Source organism: Nannobrachium achirus (genome assembly GCF_963921795.1).
Source record: "Nannobrachium achirus genome assembly, chromosome: 21".
Lineage (NCBI taxonomy): Eukaryota > Metazoa > Chordata > Actinopteri > Myctophiformes > Myctophidae > Nannobrachium > Nannobrachium achirus.
In genome coordinates, this window is record NC_137828.1 from 8,833,492 (window position 1) to 8,851,391 (window position 17,900).

General features: G+C 40.5%; 1 protein-coding gene across 1 annotated transcript; it reads right to left on the reverse strand.

Annotated features, from left to right (window-relative positions):
* Nucleotides 1-10,794: 10,794 nt before the first annotated feature.
* On the reverse strand, nucleotides 10,795-15,994 carry LOC308307237 (olfactory receptor 6E1-like; the record flags this gene model as incomplete). Its single annotated transcript, XM_080752410.1, has 3 exons — nucleotides 10,795-10,813; nucleotides 14,462-14,922; nucleotides 15,575-15,994. 3 exons carry the CDS (start codon nucleotides 15,992-15,994, stop codon nucleotides 10,795-10,797), a joined length of 900 nt encoding a protein of 299 aa, XP_080608536.1.
* Between the last annotated feature and the right edge of the window lie 1,906 nt (nucleotides 15,995-17,900).

The following is a 17,900-nucleotide window of genomic DNA, read 5'->3' on the forward strand; positions in this document are numbered from 1 at the left end:
ATGGATTCAGAATCATGACAAACCCCTAGTTAGACCCCTCACATGCTACTTAAAGCAGATTTTTTTGTGAGGTCTTTTTTCCTGTATAGTAAGTGAATGGACCCAAACTCGAACCCCCTGAATTTACCTTGATCCACTAAATATATAATTCACAACTTTTAATATGTTTTTTGGATGGCCCAAAGGATCATAAAAAAACCTGAATGATTACTATTGCAATTTCTTTTGGGTCAGGCCCTTTTTTAGCTTAGATTGACTGGCCTATAGTCTTCGTGGTACAATGCATGTCCTGTAATAATGATACATGTATGTATACAATGTAGACGCAAATTGCAACACTAGATTTTTTTATAATCGGATGAATCTAGGGTTGCAATACCTCCCATAGACAGCCAATGCATCAAAACGTTGTTTTGCTATCTGATTGTATTAAACAACGTCAAACTCACCAATATTGCGGCTCTATGGAAAGCTTGCATAATCCTCTTTCTATCTGCAAAGTGTTTGTTTCAGAAAAATCCACCGTAAACATGTTATGATTTATTTTCTGTCAAGAAATCCGAGCAGACATGGTTTATTTTCTAAGTGTTGAACTTTGGAAGCGCTCGTCTTCTATAACGCAACGTCCCGCTGCCTCCTGCATGATGTGACATTTAGAACCAGGTGGTCACAGGACGAGCGCTTCCAAACTCCAGGACTTAGAAAAAATGATCACCTGAACCACATTTCTTGATAGAAACTGGCTCATAACATGTCTACGGTGGATTTTTCTGAAACAAACACTTTGCAGATAGCAAGAGTAAATTCCAAGCTTTCCATAGAGCCGCAATATTGGTGAGTTTGACGTTGTTTAATACAATCAGATAGCAAAAAACAAACAAAAAAAAAACGTTTTGATGCATTGGCTGCCTATGGGAGGTATTGCAACCCTAGATTCATCCGATTATAAAAAAAAATCTAGTATTGCAATTTGCGGCTAGGTACAATGCATGTCCTGTAATAATAATACTGACTTGCAGAAGGAGTGACATTAAATGTCTCACCCTCCTATGAAACCACTAAACACACAATGATTACCTCCTTCTGAATGTAAATATTGACATTTCTCTGTCTCTCTCTCTCCCTTTTACTATATGAACAGACACACCTGCCTGAGACTCAGAGAGAGAGAGAAAGAGAGATAATTCAGTCTTCATATCTGCTCTATGGGTGGAGGCCATGGTTTGCAGGTATGCCTACCCTACTGTATGTCTGAGAGAAAAGGGTCCTTCTGCTGGTGTAGGTCACTGTGATCTGGTATGCATTTCGTAACTGAGTAACTGTACGTTTGTGCGCGTGTGCACATGTGCCTGCTTGCTTGCGTGCATGTTCATGAATGCATGTTTAATCTTGTGTGACTTCTCGAGGTTGAAGGTTCAAGCTTTCTTTGGCTATTGTTATAGTATATCTTGTGTACATAAGAGTACAATTATATTGTAGCAGCAAGTAATGATAATTAACTTATATATAACAACAGGGAAATAACAGACAAAATAAATATTCGAATTGCAGAATAGAAGTTGTAGCAACTTGTCTGTTTGATCGTTGTACAAGATGCTGTGCAAGGTCTTTCTCAATAGTCATAATAATCTACGGTATCTGTGCCAGCAGTGATGATTGCTATTAGGTCATGACACACTGTATTTCCAAAGCTTAAAGACAGGGTGAAATCAAAAACATGTTTTTCACACTTTTAGAGCATATCTGTAGTGATAAATAATATGGCCATACCTAACACTAGATGCCAAAAAAATAGAAAATGAACAATTTTTGTGTATATTTATGTCAAAGGTCCCTAAATAGGCCATTCTTAATTACTGCCTGTGAACAGAAATTCAAAAAGTGATGACATAGACAGGTCCGCTTGCATATAAATGAACCTTTGATTACATTCACCTGTTTGTTTCCCATTGCTGGCTCCCATTACTCCCATTACTCAGATTTTAAATCCGATCGCCTGAAGGGCTGGTCCCCTCGGATTGGTTCAGAAACACACAGGCTTCCTTTTCAAACTGAAACTTCCAAATAAAATACCCAAAATAGTCATTTTCATTGGGTCTTTAAAGAAAAAAGTAATAAGTTAATCTTTGTGTGGCATTACTCTTCTGGCAAGAGTAATCTGTATACATTGGTAGAGTTGGTTTACCAGTCTCCCCAGTTTGCCTTCTTAAAGGGCCTACACCATGCTTTTAAAACTATATTTTTTGTATAAATATATGCTCAAAATTGAGTCTTAGACAGGTTTTAACCCTCAACAAACACTCTGACCATTCCTTTGTTTGTTCTAGCTCTACTATAATGAGGCTCTACAGCTGCAATACCAAAAACGGCCTCTGTTTGCTCAGTGGCGCATCTAGTGGGGTTTTTCCAAAGAAAAAAAAAATGTTTTGAAAAAAAAATTAAAAAAAAAAAAAAAAAAAAAATGTTTTTATTTTATTTTAAACAGAAACGTGTGTGACGTCACACGCGTCAATTCTCAGAACAGCACTGTTCTGAGAGCTTCTCATCTCTGTCTTCCCAAAACCAGAGAAAGACACACTTGTCAGAAATAGGACTTTGTGAGGATAGAAGGTGCCAGTGGGACACCAAAAAAAGGTTTTAAAATAGAAAAAGTGAAAATTCATGGTGTAGGTCCTTTAAGGATTACACTTCTACCACAAGGAGTCAGCAAAGCACAACTTGGACAAATAAAGGGAACTGGAAGAGCTAAACCAGGACTAAAGGAATGGACTCAATTTATGACTGAGACTCTGGGCACTAAAATGTAGCTCTTAATCCCAGCTCATATTCCTTAATAACATGATAAGGGCACCATCTTATGCGCAATTGGTATTATGCAAGTGGAACTGAACGCATTGGTATTATGCAAGTGGAACTGAACGCATTGGTATTATGCAAGTGGAACTGAACGCATTGGTATTATGCAAGTGGAACTGAACGCATTGGTATTATGCAAGTGGAACTGAACGCATTGGTATTATGCAAGTGGAACTGAACGCATTGGTATTATGCAAGTGGAACTGAACGCATTGGTATTATGCAAGTGGAACTGAACGCAAAGTTGCATGTGTTGCATAAGTGTTTGCGTGGCAAACGCATGGTTTCATGTGCGTGTTCATACAGTTAATTGAAGGGTGAAATGCGGTGACATGATATTATGAACCTTGACTTAAAAAAAAACTTAAGGCATACGTTTAGAGGTGGTCTAGTCTCGCGTGGCCAGACTGTTGCCTCCGCGATTTGGTCAAATGCTCCCGGCATACAGTCTGGTAAAGGGAAATAGAAACGATGAATGCGAGATGAAGCAGAAGTGAAGCCCCCACGTCACTTCCGTTTCAGTCTCACATCACACATATTTATCATTATATAAATAAAAATCATATAAGCATGTTTAGCTTGCTGCTTAGCAGAAATGACATTTTAAAATATATATTTTTGAACGTTAATGCCTGTTTTCGATACTCGCCGTTCGGGAGCTGCTGTTCCAGACTCTATATAGCATTCAGAGATTGTGGAATAGTTGTCTGGCTACGCGAGACTAGAGGTGGTCAGACCACGTCTTGAGAGCAAAAAGAAATGTTTGCTTGTAGATCTGCTGTTTTCACTACTTTTGTGCGACGGCCTTGTTTGATGAAGCAGAGCTTACCTTGCGAAAGAACGTACACATTTTGAGATATGGGTTTTCCACCCGACTATGACGATATACTAGTTTTGTTGCTGCTCTTATACCACCATTATTACTGGGGTTGGTGGGGGGGCTACTGTCAGGCTCGATCAGACTCGATCAAAAAAATCTTTGATAATCTAGTATGACAGGCAACAATGTTAAGTAGGCTACACCAAACATAGATTTACTGGTTGACAGAGAAATTCAGTTTTGCACAAATCAGCCTCCTGGTGGCGCTGTAACAGGCTCATGTGGGGGGAGAAAAAAATGGGGGTCTGGTAACCATGGGGAGACTGCGTTTTTCGCTGCCATCGTGCCAACGGAGCCAGAGATTAGCTGTTCACAGACGGAAGGACGGTTGGACAGACAGACGGGCAGCGTGCACAACATAGTCTTGGCCATGCCTTTCGGCCTGGCGGAGACAATAAACATGACATGACATGACATGACATGACAGGCATGCTTGTTTGCTTAACAGAGGAAGTCCCAACTCAACACATAAATCAATAGACTTGACAGAGAAAGAACTATATGTGTTTCTGTTCAGAAATGTCCACAAAAAGCGTAAAATAATGATAAAATAATAATTTTGGCAATTGTCAGACCGACACCTTGTTTTCATCCTAGTCTATTCTTTTATATGGATTGAAAGGAGTGTCGGTCCGACAATTGCCAAAATGGTTATTTTATCATTATTTTATGCTTTTTGTGGACATTTTTGAACAGAAACACATATGAAGCATATTTTTTGTATAAAATATTTTCGAACATTATTTTTAATTTAGCATTCCGTTTTTCAAGAAAAAGTTGACTATAGCTCCTTTAAAATAGGGGTGGGTGATATGGTGATAAATATCATTGAGACGATACAATCCCACTGAGCAATAGTCGGATATTACACGACTAGTTATTTTTTAGCCATCATTTCTTTTTTTTTTTTTTTCTTTTTTTTTTTTATCCCACGATTTTTGTAACCCATTTTTTCACCCGGTGCCAATTGCCTAAGCTGTGATCCTGGGCTCTACTCTCCCTCTGCCAACCTGGGGAGGGCCCCGAACTGAGCTCATGCTTCCTTCAATGCATGAGGAGTGAGCAGGCCGCTTCTTATCACCTGACAGGGGGAGCTTCCCCGGTTGGACGTAGCGCGTGGAAGGAACACGTTATTCCAACCAGTTCCACTCCCCTCCATCAGGCGCCCCGGCTGGCCAGGGGGAGGCTTTATAGAGACCAGGATTACTGCATGTTTTTGTGAGGGTATCAACCCTAGGAGACACGGGGAGAACATGCAAACTCCACACAGAAAGGCCCTTTTGCCAACCCCACCTAGGGTGTGGGCACTGATGACGCGGAGGAGGGAACACGCCTCCTTTAGCCATCATTTCAACCAGCTAGAATCCGGTTATATTCACACCGAAAATATACTTTGCAATTTATTCCATAATTCGATAACTATTTATTAAAAAAACAACAGTAAGGTGCTTAACTGATCTCCTAATATTGGACTAACATAATTATAATATCCGTTGATCATTATTAAGTATAGTTTAGATCTAGCCGAGATTTAGCCAACTAAGTATAGTCGGCGTATCTACGTTTATATTTAGACAGAATTTAGACAATTGAAGTTAATCCCTGTTTTAATAAATATTTATTTAAAAAACAACTGCACGTTGCAGAACTGATAGCCAAATATTGGTGTAAAATTATTTTAATAGCCATTCATCACTATAAGGTATACGTCTGGACGGTCTGGGTGTAGTCGTTTTAAATACAGCATTTCAACGACTATCTTTAGACCATGTAAAAGTTCTCCTTGGTACTAAGGCGCGGTAAGCCGGTAGAGTGTTAATTAATTACCGTGATTGTGTGTAGTCACTCTGAGTGACTACACTCACTGTAAAGTGGAAACGTCCAGACAGCATGCTACTCTGAATTACATTTCTGACAGCAACACACACAGTCAAACACAGCCGCGGCGCCGCCCCGCCACATCATTCAATACGTATTGATTAAACAAAATAATTGTAATCGCTATAGGCTTATTAGGCGCCCAATACATTTAGTTTCCTCAACAATGCGCACTACCCTAAAATGAACACAGGTGGGCAATGTCACCTTTTAATACGGCCAGAAAGTCCATGTTATCATATCTGCCTTGATGGCCGAATGGATAGCGTCGCCAACTTGAGAGCCAGAGAACGCTGGATCGAATCTCACGGTCGCCCTACTTTTCACTACTTTCGACGGCCGCTAACGGCGAAATGTAGACTTTTTGTATCCGACTAATAGTGGTCTAGTGTAGCAACCCGTGTAAATATAGCCGACTAAACAACTAGCAAAAAATTGCAAATCTAGACCTTTACAACACTGATTTTCAACGCGTGGTGTAGAAGATAAAAACACCACTATTAGGCAACTAATAAACCTCAAAATGCTCAGTGGGATGTCTCCACGATAAGCCTTTTCAGAGATATCGTATATATTGTGATACAATGAGGGAGCCTTATAAAAAAATCCAGTTGAATTGTTGATACAGAGATTCATTGCAGAATCCATTTAAACCTGCATTTTGGTCTAAATCAGTGGTTCTAAAACTTTTAAAATGTAAATGTCTCCCCTTAACTCTGTCAGTATACAAATGAAACCAAATGGACCCGTAAGGGTCCATTTGGTTTCATTTGTATACTGTCAGATTTGTATACTGTCAGAGTTACATACTTAAATTTAGGATTAATTTAGACCTCCCAAAAGGAACCCACAGAGTCCCTGGACCCTAGCCTAGCTCAGCTAGACATCCCCACCCATGTTAAAACAAGGAGGGGATCTATTCTGCAGTTAGTTAGCTGCATTAGTATATTGGCTGGCCCCAGGCTACCTCGACCCCACTTTGAGGAACACTTGTCTAAATGGTCTGTTACTCCTTTTTCTTTTAGTTTTTGTTACTGATGGAATAAACTTAATTAATAACTTAAATAAATATGGATATGGATTAAATCCATAACCAAAATAAGACAGAGACGAGCCAAAGGACTATATCTTAGATCGTTGTATTTTGGAGAGAGCAGACAAGGAAGACAAACAGTGAGCCTACCAGTGGCAGCTTGGTAATTCTCTCTTCCCAAGATGGAAGTTAACATACAGTATATATAAAGAATACAGTATATGACAGTAAGATCGTGGGACTCATTGATTCGTTCCCATATCAAAACAAGAAGACAGAGATGCAGTATAACCAAAACATGATCTCGTAGTCAGGGTAACCACATGACCTGTAATCCACTAGCCTGAACTTACAGTACAACCAAAACATGGTCTCCTATACTGTAAGTTCAAACAGTAGTTCATAATATAACCTTATATGGTCATATGAGCCTCATACACAAATCATACAATTATGTATCATAATTCATATCTATCAAATCTACCCTTTCCTTTTTGTATGAGGTTCATATGATGACCATATAAGGTTATATTATGAACTACTGTTTGAACTTACAGTATAGGAGACCATGTTTTGGTTGTACTGTAAGTTCAGGCTAGTGGATTACAGGTCATGATGACTGTACATTTTCTTGAAACTTTCATATATTCTAGATCAGGGGTGCCCACACTTTTTTGACATGAGATCTACATTTAAAATGACTAGCTCAACATGATCTACCCATCCCAAATGTTTTGGCTGAGGGCCTGAGGGGGGCTTTGGAATAGCAGCACTGGCGTTACATTTTAGACAAACACACTTACTGTAAGGGGGAAATAAATGGGAAATACTGGGGGAAATGTCTTCATCCCATTCTGTATGGAAGTGGTAGATTTTGGGGTTCTTTGTAATGCTACTGACTCTTGAACAAAGTATTGCATTGGAGGTTTGACTACTTTAGAAGCCATGAAGGGAGCTGACAGGCCCTTCTTGATGTCATATTGACATATTCTTTTTATATTTTAATTATATATTTTTAGAGGCATGTCATGTGGTCTACCTGCACACCCATGGTGATCTACTGGTAGATCACGATCTACCTTTTGGGCACCCCTGTTCTAGATACATTGCATTACATTACAGTGAATTATTCCAAACATTTTTTGTATTAAAATGTTTAATTCTTATGGCATACAGCTCATGAATATCAAAAGTCCATGTCTGTGTTTTTGCATGGTTAGTAAACATGTGCCTACATAGTTCTGATGTCTGTGTTGTTGGTTAGTAAACATGTGCCTACATATAGTTCTGGCATCATTTACACATCCTACCTCCGTCCTGTTTTCTTTTTTTTTTCTTTTCCATTCTGAATTCCCATAGATTTTTGAAGCGGTGAAAGCCGCTTCCAAGGAGTGGCTTTGTGTGTCCCACGTCCATATATGGTCATGTCAGTCCAGAATGAACAGGTTTTTTCAAAAACAAAATGTGTGTCCCATGTCCATATATGGTCATTTCAGTCCAGAATGAACAGGTTTTATCAAAAACAAAATGTCTGTCACCTCATGTCCATATATGGTCATATCATGAACAGGTTTTATCTGTCCCGTACGTCCAGAATATCAGTTTCAAAAACAAAATGTGTGTCCCATGTCCATATATGTGCCTGTCCCATGCCTATCCAGTCCAAAATAAAGAATTGAGCATTGGTCAAGCTTCACATGACAATTTGGCTCTCCAGACAATTCTATACTAAGATTCACCGCTTCACTTCGAACCGAGGTTTGATTTTTATTCTTTAAACAAATGATCTCGCGGTTTGACTCCATATGTCCATATGAAGAATCAACTAGGGATGGGACGATAAAAAACACTCACGATAATCGTATCGTGGAGATTGAATTTATCGTGATATCGTCCTCCATCATGCACTGGGATCAATGCACCTTTTATTCGCTGAGCTGCATATCCGGTACCACTTAAACCCTCAAAATTGGTAAAAGGTACTTATAATATACATACTTGATAGCCTTTTTTCAATCTCTATCAAATGTCTTTGCCAAAAAATAGCTTGTAGATCGGCTATTTTTTGGAAAATGTTCCACCTCAGGATAATGAATTTTGATTATCGCGATATCGTAAATCGCGATTTTTTTTTGTCACAATAATCGTGATATGACATTTTCATATTGTCCCATCCCTGGAATCAACTGATGGCGATAAAATGCTAATGTTACTGCCGCCGAATTAGTTCCATTATTGCCAGAAACAGACTGCATCAAATATGAGTGACTGACTATCATAAACGATACAGAGCCACTTCTCCAACAATATACCGCAGAGACAGTTTGTTTATTTTTGGACCACGATTCTTATATGAGACGATTTTAAAGTTATACCATGTAACTTTTTTTATAAAACAAATCTTAAAATTGTCCTAACTGTTAAATCGCTAAAGTTTTAGAACACCCACTCCGTTATTTTCAGTTTCTAAAGCCTTCTCTTTATGTGTTTTCTATGATCCTGGCCAGGGTCCGGTTTTCGCAGAAAAAATAACGTCATCTGCATCATCTGTATACATTGTGTATACGTTGGCCAATCACATCGCGGATCATACACACATGATACACTACTGGCCAATCACAGCGTATCTGCCGTGTCTTCAGGAAGTAGCCTCGCTCAGCTACAGTGTTTACCATGGTGAAGGATTCTTAACCTCTTAATCCCCAAATCCTGGCCAGAAAATTACGTTCTACCCCTCCACGCCCCCCCACGGATTCGTATCGGTCGCCGTGGTTTGCGGCGCCGCTCCGGTGGTCCGCGGCGGTGGTCCGTGACGACTCCGGGCGAAAAATGGCCGAAAAAAGCAATACCGCTACTGACCACTAGTTTAGCAACTTACACAGTATAGCTTTAAGATGATCCAATGTTATTCTCCATAGAGAAATGAATTCCGGGAACCAGGGGGTTAACGAGTGACGTCAGGACTCCGCTACTCTATGCAAGTTAGGAATGATGCAAGTTGGGAATGCTGCATGCAAGCCCCTTTCCGGTTACGCTGTTGTCCGTTGTATCCATTGTACCAGTCTGTCTGTGTCCCACTTTACGCCCACTTATGGAGATCTCTGTAGCTGTTTGTCCTTGCCCCATTCATGCCCATATATGGAGATCCCTGATGTCATCCGTATATGATCATATACTCTGCAAAAGCTGATTTTCAAGAAAGTAAAGAAATCCTTGTTTGTAGCATATTAGTCTTATTTTTGGTCCTCTCAGTTCTCATCTGAAGGAATTTGTTGCGAGTTTTAAGCAAGAAAAAAAATGCTTACCCCATTGGCAGATTTATTTGCTTGATATGAGACAATTTAGGATAGATTTATTTTCTCTCTTTTTTCTTAATTAGATCAGGGCATTGTTTGCAGTGTATATGGGCATATCCACTAAATCCATAAAAATTGAATGTTATACAATTATGCAATATGTTTATGCTTCGTCATATTATGTGGCTTATTGACCACAGAGTATGGTTCCAATTCTACCGTTTTATTAGTCATAGATACAATATAGAGAAAGATACAAATGTCTTATACGAATAAGCAGGTCAGCTGTTTGTTCAGGGAGGGACTTGCTGGCCATTGGGAAAAGCGGGACAACTCCTGAACGGCCGGTTCATTCCCGGCCGGTCCAGGCCGGCCATTAGGAAAACATTAAAAATAAAATGTCGGCCTTCGTTCCATTTTGGGGGCTGGGCGGTCAACAAAGTACATCGTCACTGTCGGGCAGAAACCTTGTATCTCCAAGTTTCAAATTTGTAAATTTCTTCACAAAGCAAAGCCCTGCTTCACCATACAAGGCCGTCACACAAAAGTAGTGAAAAGAGCAGATCTACAAGCACACAACGCCTCGCACCGCGAGGCGTTGTGTGCTTGTAGATCGGCTGTTTTCACTAGTTTAAATCATTTTTTAAAATGATAAATACAAAACAAACGGTTTTGGACATACAAGGTTTCCACCCAACAACGACAAAATTTAACTCATGTAATTGGCCCACTGGCTTATCACTTGTCATGATCTGAAATGGCAAATCTTTGAGTAGCAGCAGCACTATAGAGAGATATCTCTCTCTATAGGGCGCAATGAGGGCCTCTCCAACTCTTTTTCCCAGGCTGAATCAGGGGCCCAGCACGTCCCTGAGTCAAATAACAGCACTAGTCATTATAGAGATAAACGTATACACTCATTTACACATTGAAATAAAAATGACACTAATAGCCGGGGATCCAGTCCCTCAAATGGGAGAGGACCTGTGATGTTCTGCCGCACTTTTTATTTCTGTTTTATCTATTAGTTTGGTCATTAAGGTCCACAGAATGAGAGGCCTGCTCTGCCGGAAACATCGCGAAAAAAAGTTATGGCCATTTGTATATGCACTGTCCCATTGACTCCACTACACAGGAAAGGAAATATATTATAAAAAAGAAAAATTCTGCTTTAAAGTTGTACCATGTAACTTTTTTTATAAAACAAATCTTAAAATTGTCCTAACTGTTAAATCGCTAAAGTTTTAGAACACCCACTCCGTTATTTTCAGCTTCTGAAGCCTTCTCTTTATATGTTTTCTATGATCCTGGCCGTGGACCGGATTTCGCGCCAAAATGACGTAATCTGCATCATCTGTATACGTTGTGTATACGTTGCCCAATCACATCGCCGATCATGCACACATGGTACACTACCGGCCAATCACAGCGCATCTTGAAGTGGGGTCGCCATATTTGTAGTCGCCCGTGTGTCTCTTTACTCAAAAGGTAATCTCGCCTACCAGGCAGGGTGAAGTAGTCCGTTTCTCCGGAATGCCTGAACGCACAGGAACCAGGGACCCCTCTAAAGATAGCTCTCGGCGTTGTGGAGGCAGACGCGGGGGTGTGAAGGTACGAAAAACGGGCGAAAGACGCGAACGCGACCGCGGTTTGCTATAAGGCTACTGACCACTAGTTGAGCATCTTACACAGTATAGCTTTAAGTAGCATGTGAGGGGTCAAATTGGAGGGTTTTTCGTGATTCTGAATCCATTGCAAGCATTTGTTTTGCACAAAAAAACATTACTTGGTCTAGAAAACAGACGAACAAAAGGGTGAAAAGCGATGAGTCATCACTTTTCACAGTCATCACAGTGATGAGTCATCACTTTTCACACTTTTGTTGGTTCGTTTTCTAGCCCAAGGAATGTTTTTGTGCAAAACAAATGCTTGCAATGAATTCAGAATCATGAAAACCCCCCAGTTTGACCCCTCACATGCTACTTAAAACAGAATATTTCTTATTTTTAATATATTTGTTTCCTGTGTAGTGGAGTCAATGAGACAGTGTATATACAAATGGCCATAACTTTTTTTCGCGATGTTTCCTGCAGAGCAGGCCTCTCATTCTGTGGACCTTAATGACCAAACTAATAGATAAAACAGAAATAAAAAGTGCTGCAGAACATCACAGGTTCAACCCTATTCCTTGAGCGTTTGGGCATGTGGATCCCCGACTATAAGGCTTCTTAACCTTCTTCACATGTCCAGTTACAAGACTACACAGTTTGTTGTAACGCTGTAGGGAGATTTGGCCTTGGGGAAGAATTCATCTCATGGGTTAAACTATTTTAATCTCTACTCCAGGGGTCTTCAACAGGGGGTCCTCAGAGTTACTACAGGGGGGCCGCCAAATCCTTGTGTGATACAGTGTTGCCAGATGGGAAATGTTGAATTATCGTACCGGAGGCTCAGAATTATCGTATTTGACATGAAACTATTGTACACAGCCAAAAAAGAGAAATCGATCGCGTAAAAACGTAATTTCACCAAAAAATGCGTCTTTAGTGTAAGAAACGACCTTGTTTGAGACTCCTGCGTGACAAAAACGCATCAGATATGCTGCGTGGAGGCAGGCAACTTCCTGGAGCTTACACAAATAAAAGCCTGAAACTGGTCTGGAAAGAGTTTTTAATGGCTCCAAGTACAGATCTAGGGTCAGATTGAATGATTTCCTGGCTTATTTGAGAAGCCAAACCAGATCCCAGATCAGCAGCCAGGGAAAATAGTGAAATGGTGATATGCCGAAATTATCGTACATTTGGGCATTTTTGGAATTATTGATCGTACATCGTACAGAGGGTCAAATTATCGTACAAATACGATAATTATCGTACATCTGACAACACTGGTGTGATAGGATCATTCTTTTAAATTAACAACTTGAACCCTCACATCCATATTCCGAGGAGAACTTTAGCCAAAAATAGCAGATCTACAAGCTCTCTAGATCTGCTATTTTCTGCAAATAGGTTTGGTGTAGCGGTAATAAAGAGCAGACCAAGTACATAGTGAAAGGTAAAGCTTACAAAATATCAACAATTTAAGAGTTTAAATGTCTGAAAATACACATTAACACGACTCCAACATAGACTGATGACAGTGCTGTCAAACAAGTCTAGTCTTGGAAGTCAGTAAATAGTACTTTAAGACAGGGGTTCCCAAACTTCTTTGTCTCAGGGCACCCCATAAATATTTTTTTAATCCGAGGCACCCCTACATTATAATTTTCACTCCCAGCACCTTATATTTATAGCATATCGTCGTTGTCGGGTGGAAACCTTGTATAAAAAAAACATTCGTTTTGTATTTATCATCTAAAAAATGTTCTAAACTAGTGAAAACAGATCTACAAGCACACAACGCATCGCGAGGCGTTGTGTGCTTGTAGATCGGCTGTTTTCACTAGTTTTGTGCAACGGTATTGTATGATGAAGCAGGGCTTTGCTTTACCAAAAGACGTACACATTTGAAACTTGGAGATACAAGGTTTCTGCCCGACAGTGACGATATTTTAGTGATTATGTTGCAAGAAAAACGGTGAGATAATAGCCATTTTGGTTAAAACTGACTGAAAATAATTGTGTACTTCAGGTTTAAAATTATACTAAATCTTTTTTCAAGTGTCCAAATAAATTCCAAATATTATCAAAATGATCTCGCGGCGCCCCTGGACTGCCGCCGCGGCACCCCAGGGTGCCCCGTCAACCCACTTTGAAAACCCCTGCTTTAAGAGACATTCCTAAGACGCCTACATTGCAGGAAATGCCACAATACGAATCGGATTTTGGGCATTCTCAGTCCGTACAGTATAGGATTCAACAGTGGCCAGGCTTGTCAACTCTCCTGGATTTCCCAGGAGTCTCCTGGATTTTGAACCCCTCTCCTGGGAGTCTCCTGGATTGGCAAATCTCCTGGATTTCTCCTGGATTTGGTATCAAACTCCCAGAACACAGAAAATTACATCTACTATGTACATTTTTTTCTGGGGGAGGACCCCCAGACCCCCCGCTTTAGGGGTGGGGCAATGAATGCAAGAAAGATCAGACACATATTGACTTAAAAATTTGAAGTCATCATTAAAGATGTCCTTTGGTTCAGTCATCAATACATGCGTATAAAACATGCACAAAATTCACCACAACACAGGAAATGACATCTACTATGTCACATTTTTTCGGGGGGAGGACCCCCAGACCCCCCGCTTTAGGGTTGGGGGCAATGCATGCAAGAAAGATCATATACGTGTAATGACTTAAAGATGAGAAGTCATTATTATTCACCTACATTTGGCATTTTAAGGCTGAAATTGTACCAGTGCTAGTAGAGCAAGCCTGATAAAAGTATCAAACATCCACAAAATTCAACAGAACATAGGAACATATATATATCTGTTAAGAGGTTTTGGGGAGAGGACCCCCAGACCCCGGTAGGGGAGTTCCGCGCACCCCCCAAAAAATTAATCTCCTGGATTCTGACCGTCCAATGTTGACAACCCTGAGTGGCTGGCAGATTAGGAAATACAACGACAAGAAAGTACGCAAACCAGCGGGTATATCCGTCATGTCAAATCTACTTTGGACTATTTCAAAGAAACAGCCAAAGGAAAAGTTCACGAGGGAGGCGAGGTGGGGGCTGCACGTACCGATGGCTTTCTGCCTGGTCTCCTTTGAGCCGTGAACACAGATCTTAAGAATCTTAACGTAAGAAAAAAGAATCGGAGTCAGAGGAATACAGATGATGAAAACGGTAGCAACGAGTCCATAGATGTTGTTGGCTTTGGTATCCGAGGGAGAACACGCCAGTTTAACTATATGGTGGTTCTGACAGTACAGTTTGTTGATGACATTTCCGCAGAGTGACAAACGCATACTCAGAAACAGCGTGATCAGAAAATTAAGCAAAGGGTAAACCCACGCCACAGCAATGAGCGCAGCCACCTTACCGGTTGTCCAGGCTTGTCAACTCTCCTGGATTTCCCAGGAGTCTCCTGGATTTTGAACCCCTCTCCTGGGAGTCTCCTGGATTGGCAAATCTCCTGGATTTCTCCTGGATTTTGTATCAAACTCCCAAAATTCACCAGAACACAGGAAATGACATCTTCTATGTTAATTTTTTTCTGGGGGAGGACCCCCAGACCCCCCGTTTTAGGGGTGGGGGCAATGCATGCAAGAAAGATCATACAGATATTCACTTAAGTAATGACTTAAAGATGAGAAATCATTATTTTGCTTCAGTCATCAAATCTGTGCACCAACATTTGGCATTTTAAGGGTGAAATTGTACCCATGCTAGTAAAGCAAGCCTGATAAAAGTATCAAACATGCACAAAATTCACCAGAACACAGGAGATTAAATCTAGTATGTTAAAAATATTCTGTGAGAGGACCCTCTTTAGGGGTGGGGGCAAGATCATATAGATATTCACTTAAGTAATTAAATGTATCAAACATGCACAAAATTCAACAGAACACAGGAAAATATATCTATTAATACGTTTTTGGGAGAGGACCCCCCCAGACCCCAGTTGGGGAGTTCCGCGCACCCCCCAAAAATAAATCTCCTGGATTCTGACAGTCCAATGTTGACAACCCTGCTGGTTGTCATGAGCGAGTGATATTGCAAAGGACTACAGATCGCGATGTATCTGTCATATGACATGACAGCCAGGTTACAGAACTCCACATTCCCGTAAGTATACAAACAGTAGACCTGTAGGAAACACAGTGGCCTTGAAAGTTGAAACAGTGTGTGTGGGTCTGACACAATCTGAGCCATAAGCAATGGGAATAACCCTGCGCTGCCATACACCTCATTTACAAGCAAGCTGCAGAGAAATATATACATGGGTTCATGTAAGCTTCTCTTCACACAGACAACCCCGATGAGCGTCGTGTTGGTAAATACAATGGTGACGTACAACAGCGCAATGATCACGAAATATAAGTATCTCAGCGAACCGGTGTGCATGTACGCAAGAATGAAATGTGTCACACTTGTAGAGTTTACCATCCTCAAATTAGTGGCGCACATGAAAATGATTACAATGGCTTATAAAGGTAAAATGAATCCTATTTTCGGTTGCACACAACAAACATCAATCCATTATTTGTTGAGGTTGTAAACTCACTCATATTCATGACATAATCATTGGTGTGAAAGTGCTGGACAATCACCACATATTAAACATCTCACAACGTTACAACCAACACAAATATACCACTTACTCTCTGAGTCAACGCAGTATGTATCTGACAATGAAAGCTACATACTGTACAGGCCATACAGTGCATGTTATAATGTGAGGTCTTCCTGAGCTCTCTTTTTCCCCTCTGGTTCTTTATACCTTTTGAAAGAGAGTCGGTCCTCAGCACCAAACTAAACAACACCAATCTAAAAAAAGGAACCTCTCAAACGCGCGCTGAAAAAGAAAACACACTTAATTTATCCCATTGAGACCTGAGGCCGAGGCACGGGCCCAGGGTTTCTTACCTCATCTGTCACTTTTCCCATGGAAATAACTAACATTATGCATAGGTGCAGTTGTGGAAAATCAAATAAACCAGGGGTCTTCAGTGTTTTCTGGCCAAGGACCCCTTAGTTGAGAGACAGAGATGAAGCAGGGACCCCCACAACCTTATCATAGAATCCATATTGTTTCATCGTTGACAGCACGTGTATTTTGGATTCATGTCAATTTGTGTTTTTCAGATATTTAACCACTTGAACCGTCTTAATAAACTTGACCTTTCACTCTGTACTTAGTCTGCTCTTTTCCCCCTCTACACCAAACCTCTTTGCCGAAAATAGCCGATCAAGCTCAGAGGCGTTGTGAGCTTGTAGATCTGCTATTTTTGGCCACAGTTCTCAAAATATGGACACTAGGATTCAGGTTGTTAATATAAAAAGGATTGGAAGATTTGGAGGACCCCTGTAGTAACTCTGAGGACCCCCTAGGGGTCCCGGACCCCCTGTTGAAAACCCCTGAAATAAACCAAACAAAATGCATTCTAAATTAGTAGTTCTCAAACTTTTTCATGTCAAGGTAAGGAAGGACCCCCCAAAAAGATATGATATACATGCTCACAAAGCACTTTACAGTATGTGTTCGCAATGTGCTTATATTTATGCTCTTTTTAATCATTTTGAAACTTAGGGAAATATTTCTGGTAAAACTGACAGCCTGGCTATGTTGTTCTTTGTAAACACAGAACACACCAACTAGAAAGCGTGCTCCTCGGAGCGCATATCTCCGCCAGTCTGGGTTGCCCAGCCAGGGATGTAAGTCGAGGGTTGTATCCTTCAGGATATAATACATCTGGGGGGGGGGGGGGCATTTGTTCCATACGGCACAACTTTTCATTCATGGCGCCTCCTATTGCCCGAAGTGGGCAACTGGGCCATGGAAAGCTTTTGTGGGTATGCTCCATAGAGGCCCCCTCAAAATGTGATTCCAATTTGGGTTGATTGGAGGTTGTGTTATTTTTTTATTATATTTACCCCCATTGATTCCGGATGTGGACCCAAAGGCATCTGGGTCCTGCAGTAGATTAGAGTTTATCATGATTGATTATGTATGACGTTATAGAGTAGATCATGTATTCATTGATTATATTAATATCTAGGTCTGTACAGTATGATGATACTAATACTTGATAGTTAGGAGTCGAGAGGTCTTCAGAAGGCCTCAGTAACTATTGTTTTGATAAAGCCTATCTTGTTATGGTACAGCTTGTTCCAGAGGCCTTGAAGCCACAGTATAACTCTAGTGTTTGACCTTTCTTCTGGGCAGAACTCTTTTACCACTGTCCAGAGTGTTAATTGTACTTCTGTCCATGATATCATGTTATATAAACTTGACCACACCACCACCTAATATAATTGTCTTGTCTCCTCATTTTCTCATGATTATTGATTG